Genomic DNA, 12957 nt, shown 5'->3' with positions numbered 1-12957 from the left:
TTTAATAAAAAACATCAAATATCACAAGACTTGTGACAAAAGGGCAAGAGTTGACAACACTGCGTATTCATTTCTACATGGCTATTATATGAAAGAAAATCTGAGGTATTTGAGTTTATTTTAATGCATTTTATGTATATTAATATGTACATAATGTTACCATTATGTTACTTATTTTCATTTGTATGTTATGTGGAATTTCAATAAATTCTAGCCCAAAGGCTGCCTTCTTCAATACATAATTTTATTTAAAACTTTTCCAGTTTTAAAGATTTTGGAGTTTTGGCCTATCTGTGATATTGTATTCCTGTATCAAACTTCAACCAGCTCTGCAATTTACAGCACAACAACATGCCTCACATTAGCTCGTCTCATCCTCCCAATACAGTTTTAAAATATTGAAAGAGAAAGAAAGAAAGAAAGAAAGAAAGAAAGAAGGAAGGAAAAAGGAGAACATGGAGGCGGGGGGATGGGAAAGCATGATGGAGGAGGAAAAAGAGAATGGCGATGCATAGAAAGCCTTTGGCATGGGGGGAAAGGAGGTACACGCAGAACTCCTGGTTTGGGGGGGAAGAGGAGAATGGGGAAGTGGAGGAGGCATACAGAGCCCCTAGCAGGGGGAAATGTGAGTGCACGGAGCCCCTGGCATGCAGGAATAATGGGGGACCCTGGCTGGCATGGAGGGAAAAAGGGGATGGGAGGGAAAAGGGGATGCACACTGAGCCCCTAGCATGAGGGATCTTAGCATGGAGGAACGGGGGGCACACAGAGCCCCTGGCATGTGAGTGGATTGCAGGGAGTCCCTAAACAGAAGGGTATGCGAGGGTCACACACAGGGAGCTTGTAGGGTGGAATGGAGGGATACTAGGAGCCCCTGGAGCATGCAGTGAGCTTGGCCTATAGAAGCTATGAGGTGTGCAACTCCCTACTTTTATATATTTTTTTAAATACTAAGATGTTGAAATCAGAACAAAATGTTTCAATCTCCTAAAACCTAATGAGCTCATCATTAGTATGATAAATACAAATACACACAGCTCGTGACCTGAGCAAAGCTTCTGACCTGTGAAAGAATATACACAAAATATTTCTAAAGTTAATATCCTTAACTGCAGTGCTGTATTTCATACTTCGTACTTGTAAGGTTAAATAATTCTTGGTTGTAAATAGAACCCCTCTTTACCTAGAACAAAACCCTAAAACTGGGCTGCAGAAGATGGGAAGAAAGCAACATATTCAAAGTTTGTTACAGCCCATTCACTCAAAATCCTAAACAGGATAATTAGACATCCTGATGAAAATGAGCAGAACCGAGGAATTAAAACCGGAACAGCATAAGATGTCTGGTCATCTTTAGCCCTTCTCTTCTGCAGAAGTGTAGTGGTGTTCCTGTGGGGAGTAACAGGACCCAAGGAAATGAACATTGATTTTCTGATATCTGTTTTCTTCTAATGATTATATTGGATAATACATTTAGTAGATTTTATAGATGATATTGGAAATTAGGCTTGTTTTCTTAGGAAGCTTTGGTAACTTTAAACCTGACGTTCTCGTTCTGTATTTATAATCCAGGTGGTCCTGACATGATCTCATTGGTACCCAAAGGAGAGGTCTAAATTTAAAACAGCTGTGTCACTATGTTGTTCTAAATCTATAACGATCTGATGTACCCTATATATATTTATTGCTGCTATGAAAATATCACCACAAGCACCAGAACTGCTAAAACAACTACTTTTAAGTTTTGATACTGTGCCATTCCTTACACAACGTGTAAATTCCTTTTATTGGATAGCTATAGAAACAAGTGCTAAGAGAAGATGGCACCTCCTCCTTCATGGGTTTTAGTAGTAATGTAAGCCTCCTGAGGTACATCAGCTAGGTGGCAGTGCACTTCCTCTCTTCTCTTCGCTTCGCTTGCACAGTCTGTTATCGATGCGTATGAAAAGGCTGACAAGGCATCTATGTGGATTGGGATTTCCACACGAGCTAGCTCACCCTGGATCTCTTCACATAATCTCCCCTGGAATCGACAGAGCTGGGCTGATTCATTCCATTCTGTATCAGAGCCAAATTGCCAAACGTGGGTGGTGGAGGAGCCAGTCAGTCCTTGTTCGGGCCATAGTTTTCGCAGGGCTCCTTCCACCAAACAAGCGTGGTGGGGGTCATCAAAAACAGAGGAGAAGGCCTCAGGGCTGCCCAGAAGGGGGGGGGGCAAATGGGGCAATTTGCCCCAGGCCCTGGGCCCCACAGGAGCCCCGCAAGTCCTGGCCCAGTGGTGGTCCGGGTCTTCGGCGGCATTTCGGTGGCGGGGGGGGGGCACCTCAGTGCTGCCGATGACGCGGAGCGACTGAAGGGCCCCCCGCCGCGGAAATGCCTCCAAAGACCTGGACTGCCGCCGGGTGAGTACAAGTGCCACAGCTCCCACGCTTTGCCCCAGGCCCCCAAATCCTCTGGGCGGCCCTGGAAGGCCTGAAAGAAGGTGTCCCAGTTTGACAATGTTGGGCTCTGTCGTTCCACTAGGGTGAAGCCCACTGCAGTACCTCTCCCATCAGGAGACTTTGGCCTCGTCAGTGGAGAAGAACTGGGGGCAGGGCAGGAATAGCAGGCAGCACTGGTTGAAATTTTGCTAGTCTCCGTTGAAATGCTCTAGGAGGGGGACTATTGGCCCAGGTGTGCTGTTGCAGCACCTGCCTGTAGTACAGTGTTCTCATCCCACAACCAGGCAGCCTGCTCTCTCAGTACCTGGTTCTTGGCGGCATACTATGCCAGTTGGGCTCGTAACATGGCATTTTCATCAAGTAGCTGGGTGGTCTGCACTTACAGGATCTGGTTCTCAGACAAGAGCTGGACCATTTGTGTCTGCAACATGGGGAGTTCCTCCTGTGGGCTGCCACCCCATTCCATTGTGTTTAGGGTCCCTTGGGACATGTTGGGAAGGGGGCAACCCACTGCCCCAATGTCCCACAGGGACAACCTTCTCCACAGGTTAGGGATGGTCCAGGCAAACCATCAGGATCCTGGGCAAAGGAAGGCAGGACTAGTGGCAGGAGTTTAGGATTCTGGAACTGAAGCTAGGGGTCACAGCCAGTATCAATGTCAAGAGTCAAACTGAGGGCCAAGCTAGAGTCAAAGTCAGGAGTTAAGCCGAGGGTCAGAGACAGAGTCAGGAATCAGGCGGAGAGTCAATACCAGGTCTCAGGGTCTGTGTTGGTAATTCCAGGGGTCAATCAGGAGTCAGAATCCAAGTCAGAGCTAAGGTCAATACCAGAAGATCAGGGACAGAGAAGCAGGGCAGCTAGTAAAGGATCCATACTGTTATCTGGACACTTCTTGGGATGCTCCATGGGCTTATATAGGGACAAGGAGCCAGTCAGGGATGGATCCACTGTCAATCAGACCCCTTGAAGTGTAACTTCATGTGGCATCAAACATTTGTGGGTTACAGGGAGTAGCCAGGTTATAGCTGATGGCAATGTGGGGATGCTGGGTTCAAGTCCTGCTAATCTTTACACTTCCATCTGAATCCCAGTCTCTCCCCTAGATTTTCTTATTTGATAACCTTTCAACACCTCACTTGATAACACCTGATACACTTTATATTAATGTGCTGTTCACAACCTCTTCTGTCCAAATGAGTTAGTAAACTGCTGGGTCACAACTGAGAAATAATGAGAGATTATGGGATTTATATTATCTGTTTCAAGTACAGCACTTGGCCTTCGTTACTAATATCACCCATGATTTTTATCTCTGTCTACCCATGCCTGACATTCCTTTTTTGTAAAGCTAAGACAATTCCTAACTGGAAAATAAAATGACTTGGATACAGGTGATTTCTCTACAATTTTCCTATATATCCAGAGAACAACTAATAATAGATAGCACTTGCCCTGATGGTAGATTTTTGTAAGCCACAGATATTTACAAACTTTTCCCCACTGCTTATGGAACTGGGCTAACTCTTATAGCAGCCACCTCCACTAAACTGGAGTTCTATCTCTACTTCCCATTCCTAAAGGAATTCTGACATGAGCTGATATTTACTCCTTCGCATAACACAAGAACTAGGGGCAACCAAATGAAATCAATAGGCAGAGGGTTAAAAACAAAGGGAAGTATTTTTTCACACAATGCACAGTCAACCCGTGGAACTTCTTGCCAGAGGATATTGTGAAGGCCAAGACTATAAAAGGGATCAAAAAAGAACTAGATAAGTTCATGGAGGATAGATCCATCAATGGCTATTAGCCAGGATGGGCAGATATGGTGTCCCTAGCCTCTGTTTGCCAGAAGCTGAAAATGGGCGACGGGATGGATCACTTGATGATTACCTGTTCTGTTCATTCTCTCTGGGGCACCTGGCATTGGCCACTGTCGGAAGACAGGCTACTGAGCTAGATGAACCTTTGGTCTGACCCAGTATGGCCGTTCTTATTTCTGAATTTTGCTTTATGAGTTAAATTTGTGGGGCCAAATTTTCTTTTGCTCTCCACTAATACACATTCAAAAACCTGGATTTGTGTATGTAATCTCACTTGTATGCTTACACAAAACTAACTGTAGTTAGGGTCATTAAACTTATTTGTACATAAACTGCATTTTTGTGCTTGCTTCTTTGGGTTTGGTATACAATAAGATTTGCCCACATATCTGGCAGGCATTTTAATTAAGGGAGATTGAAAACGTGTCCCCTAGAATTGTCAATGATCATAGCTAGGTAACAATCTTTCATGTTTATAGAAGCACAAAAGTAATTGCTGAACTAGAACTAGAAGAGACTCACAAGGATTTATTTTGTTGTATTCTGCAAACCATAGGAGTTAAATCCTGACCCTACTAACTTCAATGGAAGTTTGTTACTAATTTCAATTGGGTCAGACTTTCGTCCTAAAATTTCATTTTTGAAGCTAAAGTTTTTAGCTGTTCTTGATGTAAAACTGAGGTGAATTACAGGGCAGATGTCGTAAGTATGCATTAAAAAAGAAAAACCCTGAAACAATGTGACCAAAAAGGTTTGGGATTCAAGCATTCCTTTGAAATTTAATATTGCAAACACAGAATTGCAGAATCTGATTTTTCTACCAGGGTGACTGTAGACTTCCCATGTGGATATGGAGAAGCAAGACAGAATGGGGAAGAAGATCCTGGATGTTCTGCAGCTGACCTCCAGAGTTCCTGACTGTCCCTGCTTTCCACTTTTTATTTAGTCCTTGTGACTTCTGCTTTATTTCCCCTGGCTGAGACCTGTGAGAATCTGATTATGTGGATTTATTAATGCAAATCTGTGACACTAAAAACTCTTGTTAAATGTTTGATAAAAATTCCAGTTGGAATCCACACTAATTAATTTTTTTTAATTGTTATTTTAAAGGGGGTCCTGAAAAAAACAAATTTGGCCCCAAATTTAAATTCTATTAAAAAGAAAGGAAAATATTTTACAAACCTTAGACCAGAAAATATGTTCCCATGACATAAGATTTGATTCCAGCAGAAACAATTGTTTTAAAAGAAATAAACATTCCTCTGCCATCAGGGGTGTAGACAGCTTTTTTGGGGAGGGAGCTAAAGTTATACAACAACAACAACTGTTGAATATCACTTTAATGAGAGTTTTGTACCATAACTAAATTTGTTTACTTTTAATAAACTGAGATAAATGAACTTCTGTTCTAAATTCGGTGTTTCCTTTATTTATCAGAGTGGATAAAAATCAATAATTTTTAAAACATAAATAAATTTTTTTGATATTTTTTATTTAAATTGATTTTTTTTATAAAATGCTTTTTGAGGAAAAAAACCCTATATAAAGATAATGTATCTTAATTAAAACTATCGCTCAAAGATATCTCATCATGAATAGGGATTATAAATTCTAATTCTATAGTATGAGACAATATATTCCTGTAATGTTTAAGAAAAGTTTTGTAAATGAGTTCCAATAAATTTGTGGATTAGGGACCCAATCCGATGGAGTTCTAGGGGCTTCTGTATAGATTATTTAGGTTAATCTTTCTATCTACCCAATGGGATTCAGTGCTCAGTATAGAAGATACCATCAGAGATGCTCAGTTTTGCAGTTCTCAAACTGTGGATTTGTCTCTCCACAGATAACATGCTTGTTAACAGTAAAAATGTTTTTAAATAAATAAATAATATATAGAGGTGAGAAATAACAGACCTCAACCCTATTGACCCTCTGCAAATTTGTGTACACAGAGTCTATCCCTTAACTCTCTAAAAGTGCAGAGTTTCAAAAAGTTCAATGAGTAGAAGATTGTTGGGGGCTGAATAGATCTGGACAAGAAGAAGAAGTCTGGAAATAAATGTGAGAAGGGAGGGACAGACAGTAGAAACAAAAGTGAAACTGTTTGAACAGCATATTCCAGAAGTCTTGAGGTCTTTCTGAGTGTAGCCTTCATTGATTTGAGCTCTACCATACCATTCTCTCACTAGAAGGGAAAACCTATAATGGCAGCAAGCCATAAAAGAGACCCAGTTTGGAAATACTTTAATGAAGTTCCTCTACCTGTGGGTAAGACAGACATACATGTAAAATGCAAACAGTGCAACAAAGAAATGCAAGGCCTGGTTGCCCGAATGAAACAACATCATGAGAAGTGTTCCTTCTCAGGAGGAAGCTGCATTGAAGATGATGAAAGGAACATGTCTGAACATAAAAGATCTTCAGGTTGGTAAACTTTTTTATTTCATACTTCTTTCTTAAGGACTGCCTGTCTTCCTTCTGGACTATTCTTGAATTCTCATGTTTGAGCAAAAAATATAGTTCTTACTCTATGGTACTATCATTTTAGATGCAGTTGTGCTTAAAATAAAGAGCTGAAATAGACAGAGCTTCCTTTTACAATTTCACCTTTGAAGTAGTACTGAGTGTCAGTGAATGCAATGAGTAATACTAAATGAGCAGTATGGTAATAATAATTAAATAACTGCATTGACTTATTTTGTTTAGGGGAAGCCATCCTCAACATACAGGATTCTGAAGACTATCCACCTTCAAGATCATCATCATTTTCTATAGTTTCAGAGTTATCTGCCAATGATAGTGTTTCAGTCACATCATGTATGTCACATAGCCACAGTATATCACCTGTAGCAAAAAGAAAAAAAAAAATCTCCATCATCATCCAGAAACAACCATAGATAAGTTTGTGATAAGAACCAGCAGATTACAAAAAGAGGTAATTCATGAAAAAATTGCCCAGTTTGTTTGTGCAACAAACTCTCCGTTCCGTATGATTGAGAACCCACACTTCATTAACATGGTTCAGTCATTAAGACCAGGATACAGTCCATCCAACAGAGCAGATGTCACAGGTAAATTGCTGGATAAAGTGTATGAAAGAGAAATTGAGCAAAAGGGCTAGAGAATAAAATTGTTAACCTGAGTCTTGATGGGTGGAGCAATGTCCACAATGATCCTGTTGTATGTGAATGTCTTCCTTACAGAAACAATTGATACATCAGGAAATGCACACACAGCAAAATACTTACAAGAAGTAGCAGTAAAAGCTGTAACAAACTGTGCAAAAAAATTCAAATGTCTAGTATGCACTTGGTCACAGACAATGCTGCAAACGTATCCGAGATGAGAAGAAATTATTTAGAAGAGAGTCCCAAGCTAATAACATACAGTTGCAGTGCTCATTTGATGCACCTCCTAGCTAAAGACTTCAGTGTTCCAGAAATAAAGGCTAATGTTGTTGAAATTGCAAAATACTTCCATAACAACCACTTTGCAGCAGTTGCTCTGAAAAAAGTGGGAGGAACCAAGCTAATTCCCCCACAAGACGTGTGATGGAACTCAGTAGTGGACTCTTTTGAGCACTATATCAAGAACTGGCCTAATCTGACGATAGTTTGTGAACAAAATCGTGAAAAAATAGATGGCACTGTCACAGCCAAAGTTCTCAACTTTGGGCTTAACAGAAATGTTGAACACATGCTGAGTACCCTGAAGCCTATTTCTGTAGCCTTGAACAAAATGCAGGGAAATAGCTGTTTTATTGCTGACGCTGTTGAAATTTGGAAGGAACTGAGTGAAATCTTAAAAAGAGAAATATGCAAGGACAGAGTTAAATTACAAGCATTAAAAAAAAAAACGAATGGGACAAGCACTATATCCAGCTCATTTTCGTGCAAATATTCTCAATACTCGGTACCAGGGTCAAATCTTAACTGCTGAAGAAGAGGAGCTGGCTATGACATGGACATCTAGCAATCATCCCTCCATAATGCCAACTATAATAAACTTCAGAGCTAAGAAATATATGTTTGCTGATGATGTTTTAAAGAAAGTCACACCAGTGAACTGGTGGAAGTCACTTAAGCAGTTGGATTCAGAGACTATTTTAACAGCAGTAGCTTCTTCTGCTGGTATAGAAAGAATATTTTCTTCCTTTGGACTAATTAATTCCAAATTGAGAAATCGTTTGGTACCTGAAAAAGCAGGAAAGCTTGTTTTTCTTTTCCAGATTATGAACAAACAGAAAATGAAGGTGAAGATGACTAAGTTAGCTGCAGAAGCCAATATTTTAAGTTTCTCATGTTGACCTGTGTGACATTGTCCATTTATTTTTTTTAAATATTTCATTTAACTATTTTAGTTAAAAACAATTTTAACAAAAACAAACCTGATTTTAAAAAGCTTGAATAACTAAATTCAAAAATTCATATGCTTGTTTTGTGAAAATATTATATGTTTGCTGTTGAAAAAAAAATCCAGAACACTTAACATTGTTGTTTTAGTTAAATAAAACTATTTAAATGTCTGTCTGGTGATGTTCTCCTCCTAATACAGCATGGCAAGAAAATCCTCCAAATATTAACAATTAACCTTTTGAATTGGAGATAGTTTGCCTCCCAAATGACTTCATAAATGTCTGCTTCAATTACCTTTGGTAAATGAAATAACCAAACAATCATTCATTTTCTGATATAGCTGTAAAACTAATCTGAAAAGTTTTCAAAATAAATCACTTTAAAAATGTATAGTGTGTACCTTCTAAAAATGAAACCTACATCTATCTCTGAGTTGTGAAGAATATGTATTAAGGTTATAACAACCAACAAGAATGCACTTTTATGTAGAAATCCATGATTAAATCAAGTCTTCCTGACTATGATTTAAATCAAATCCACCCTGCTATTTACTAATGCAATCCTGAACAACCCAAGTCCCAGTTGTCTATGCCCAGAGCCTGCAAACCAAACATTGCCATACTGAGAACCCGGGCCCTGACTCTGCAAACACTTAAACATGTGTATAACTTTACTGCCATAAGCAATCCCCACTGAATTCTCATATGAGTCAAGTCACACACATGCTTATGTGTTTACAGGACTGGCTCCTTGAATGTGAAACTGACTATAAACAAAAGTGAAAAAGACTTTGCTTTTCATTGCCAATGATGAGACATATGCAAATAGTAAAGAAACAAGATAGTCAAAATTAAACAGGATTTTAAAAATTCTTTCCATTTTAATAATCTATAGTGTTACTATTAACGCAAGCTACATTGATTTATTCACAATATATGATTAAGTTGACAGAATCTTTTTAAAATGTCCTCTAAATAGCAAATTTGTAATCAAGATTAGCACTTTAAATATTTTATTTGGAAAAAGACCACTTTTAAGTTAAAGCACCTTAAGCTGTCTACTTCTACTTTTTTGCCACTCAAATATAAAAAATTTCTATTCTGATTTTATTTTTCCCTTCAAAGTGATTAAAGTCTTTCCTCAACCACCACCCATTAAGACCCAAATCCTCCAGCCACATATACACTGTGCTTAACTTTATTACAATCTGTGGTGGTACTACTGACAGTAGTAAAATTAATAAAGTGTGTGTCCAGATCCAGTCTTAAGCTTTTCAAGCCAATTCCCTACCCCACTCTCCTAAAGTGGTTCTAAAACCCAGGGTATATACTGCTGCCTATAAAAGTTTACAGAGAAACTTGTGGAGGAACCTTAAGTATATTCATTTGAATCACATTCATTAGTCTCCATTTGTAGGGAAAACCTCCCAAGGTAATTCAAGATCCAGCAGCTTACCATACCAACTGAAAATACTTTACCCACATTCTTAATATTTAACTCATGTGTCAAAGTTTATTTACTTAACATATTTAATTAGGAAATGTCCTTGGGGTTATCTCAGTTTGAAGGATATCAGTGCTTTTCACTGCTTGCCCTTGTGCATTTTAAAACAGAAACATTTCATATAATCTGTTAACTGAGCTGAACTTGTATGAACACAATCAGAATAAAATTTATAGAAATATTTATTATAGCAGTTAAAAGACAACAGAGAGACATGGTGGGTGAGGCAATATCTTTTAATGAGCCAACTTCTGTTGGTAAGAGAGCTATACAGAGCTCTTCCTCAGATAAGCATTAGTATGTATATTTGCATAAGCACTTTCATGATTCATGCTTTGACTATCTTTTTTTTTAAGTAATTAAGATTATGTATATTGGATACAATGCCCACATTCTTAGGTTTTACTAAACAAGTCTCTGTGTTTTGAGCCTCTTTGAACTATACTCTATTTAGTATTCAGACCAAATCAGAAATAAATCTAAGCAAAGCAGTGTAATAAGTTCCATGAACACACAAAATACTTCAAGTGGCTACTTCCTTTCTCGATTTTCACTATACATGTTCTATTTCAAAAGATTTTTAAAAGGAGTTTCAAGCAATTCTGTAGGAAATAAGATCTGCCCATCCAAAATGCATGGCCTCAAAACTGAAGAGAACTCCTAAGATTTATTAGTGACTAGTCTTTGAACTAGTTAGTAATTTCTCCCTTACATAATAACAAAACTGGAGTAGTATTAAATCCATTAAGTGCAAGTGGTCAACTGAGTGGAAATGGCTGCTAAACGAAAGATCTTGGGACCTGCTACATATAATTACAGAAATGTAGGGCTCCAGCAGAACCCAGCCAGATGAATTTTCCAAAGGGGAAGCATCCATGGATCATGAGGACACAGTGCAAGGAGGGGAGAGGGCAGGCCACCGGGAAACTAGCTGCTCCAACCTCTGGTCACCTTAGGCAACCTTTTCTCCAAGAGGCAATCAGCTGACACCTGCTGCATGCATCCCCTCCCCAGCCAGCCGATGGGCCGCTATCAGACGGCAGCAGACGCCTTGCTCAGACACTGCCCATGCCTGTCTGAACATCGGGATCTTGTGTCTCTTATCATGAACGGTCAGCTATTTATATTTATAGTTCAGGACTTTTTCTTTCCCAGTGACATTTCAATCTGCAACCAGAGGAGGGGGAAGGGTCCCAGCCCAGTCCTGGAGAAGAATCACACCTCCTCCTCGAGCACAGAGGCAAGGGAGAGAAAGTAAAACAAGGAATGAGAGAGTGGGGGAAAGGAGGAGAGAGAAACAATGCGAATGTGCTGAAAAGAAAAGAGAAGAAAGAGAGAGAGAGAGAGAGAGGACAGAACGAGATTGCAGAGACAGATGGTAGAGAGAGATGGTAACGGGAGACAGAGAGATGGCAAAGAGATGGCAGAAACAGAGAGATAAAGACAAAGATATCAGAGATAGATATCAGAGATGGAGAGATGGCAGAGACAGATAAAGATCAGATACTAGACAGAGATCAGAGATAGACAAAGAGAAATATCAGAGATGGACAGAGATCAGAGATAGACAAATAAAGAGAAAGATATTAGATAGAATGAATAAAAAAACTGGAGATAGAAAGAGAAAAGGGGGAAACCGAAAGGCAGAGAAAAGGGAGGAAGAGAAAAGGGATCCGGGAAAAGGAGAGGAAGGAAGATGCCAGAGGGGGGAAAAGACAGAACAAGAGCTAGAGAAAAGCGAGGCGAAGAGAAACGGAAAACCGGAGGGAAGAGCACAGTAAAGGCACCAGGGTAAACACGCCAGGAGACAAGCAAGACGCCACAGAGCAGAGGAGAGCCGCGGAGCTGCCCCCTGCGAGCCACCATGGCCCCGCTCCCCGGCCGCCGCCGCCCTGCACCCACCTGGCACCTGCAGACGATATCCGCCTCGGTGGCCAGCAGGTCAACCAGCTTCCCTTTGCCTTCGTCCCCCCACTGCGCCCCCAGCACCACGGTCACTCTGCTGCCTCCCGGCTCGCTGCGCGCCCGCTTGAGCCCCGCGCTGGGGTGCGCGGCGCGGCCGTTGGACGCCCGGCTGGCGGCCATGGGGCCTGCCTGGCTCGCTCAACGCCGCCCGCCCCGGAGCCCAGCTGTGTGCGCGCTCCCCCGCCGGGCCCGCCGCCCCTTTAGCCGGGCCCCGAGCCCCGAGCCCGCCCCGCGCGCTGACGCGCGAGCCACCTGCCCATGGCCCGGCCAGCCCGGACCGCGGGAGGGGTGGGGCGGGCAGTGAGCTCCGAGACCGGCTCGGGACATACACACACACACGGGACTGTCCCTAGACACACTACACCCACACACACATACTCCCTCTCCAGCCTGAGGCACCAGGGGTTGTGTTACTGGACAATCCCCCCACACCACCACACACACACACACACACACACACACACACTCCCTCTCCAGCCTGAGGCACCAGGAGTTGTGTTACTGGACAATCCCCCCACACCACCACCACACACACACACACACACACACACACACTCCCTCTCCAGCCTGAGGCACCAGGAGTTGTGTTACTGGACAATCCCCCCACACCACCACCACACACACACACACACTCCCTCTCCAGCCTGAGGCACCAGGGGTTGTGTTACTGGACAATCCCCCCACACCACCACCACACACACACACACACACACTCCCTCTCCAGCCTGAGGCACCAGGAGTTGTGTTACTGGACAATCCCCCCACACCACCACCACACACACACACACACACACACTCCCTCTCCAGCCTGAGGCACCAGGGGTTGTGTTACTGGACAATCCCCCCACACCACCACCACCACCACCA

General features: G+C 41.7%; 1 protein-coding gene across 1 annotated transcript in view; it reads right to left on the bottom strand.

The window, feature by feature from the left end:
* ADSS1 (adenylosuccinate synthase 1) overlaps positions 1-12272 on the bottom strand; it is a 35267-nt gene extending 22995 nt beyond the window's left edge. Inside the window, exon 1 of the mRNA XM_054025057.1 lies at positions 12028-12272. Coding sequence (XP_053881032.1) covers positions 12028-12210 — 183 coding nt within the window. The 5' untranslated portion in view covers positions 12211-12272. The remainder of the gene's footprint in view (positions 1-12027) is intronic.
* Between the last annotated feature and the right edge of the window lie 685 nt (positions 12273-12957).

The sequence above is a fragment of the Malaclemys terrapin genome, chromosome 4 (assembly GCF_027887155.1).
Source record: "Malaclemys terrapin pileata isolate rMalTer1 chromosome 4, rMalTer1.hap1, whole genome shotgun sequence".
NCBI classification, from domain to species: domain Eukaryota; kingdom Metazoa; phylum Chordata; order Testudines; family Emydidae; genus Malaclemys; species Malaclemys terrapin.
This window is presented reverse-complemented; position numbering and strand designations above follow the sequence as displayed.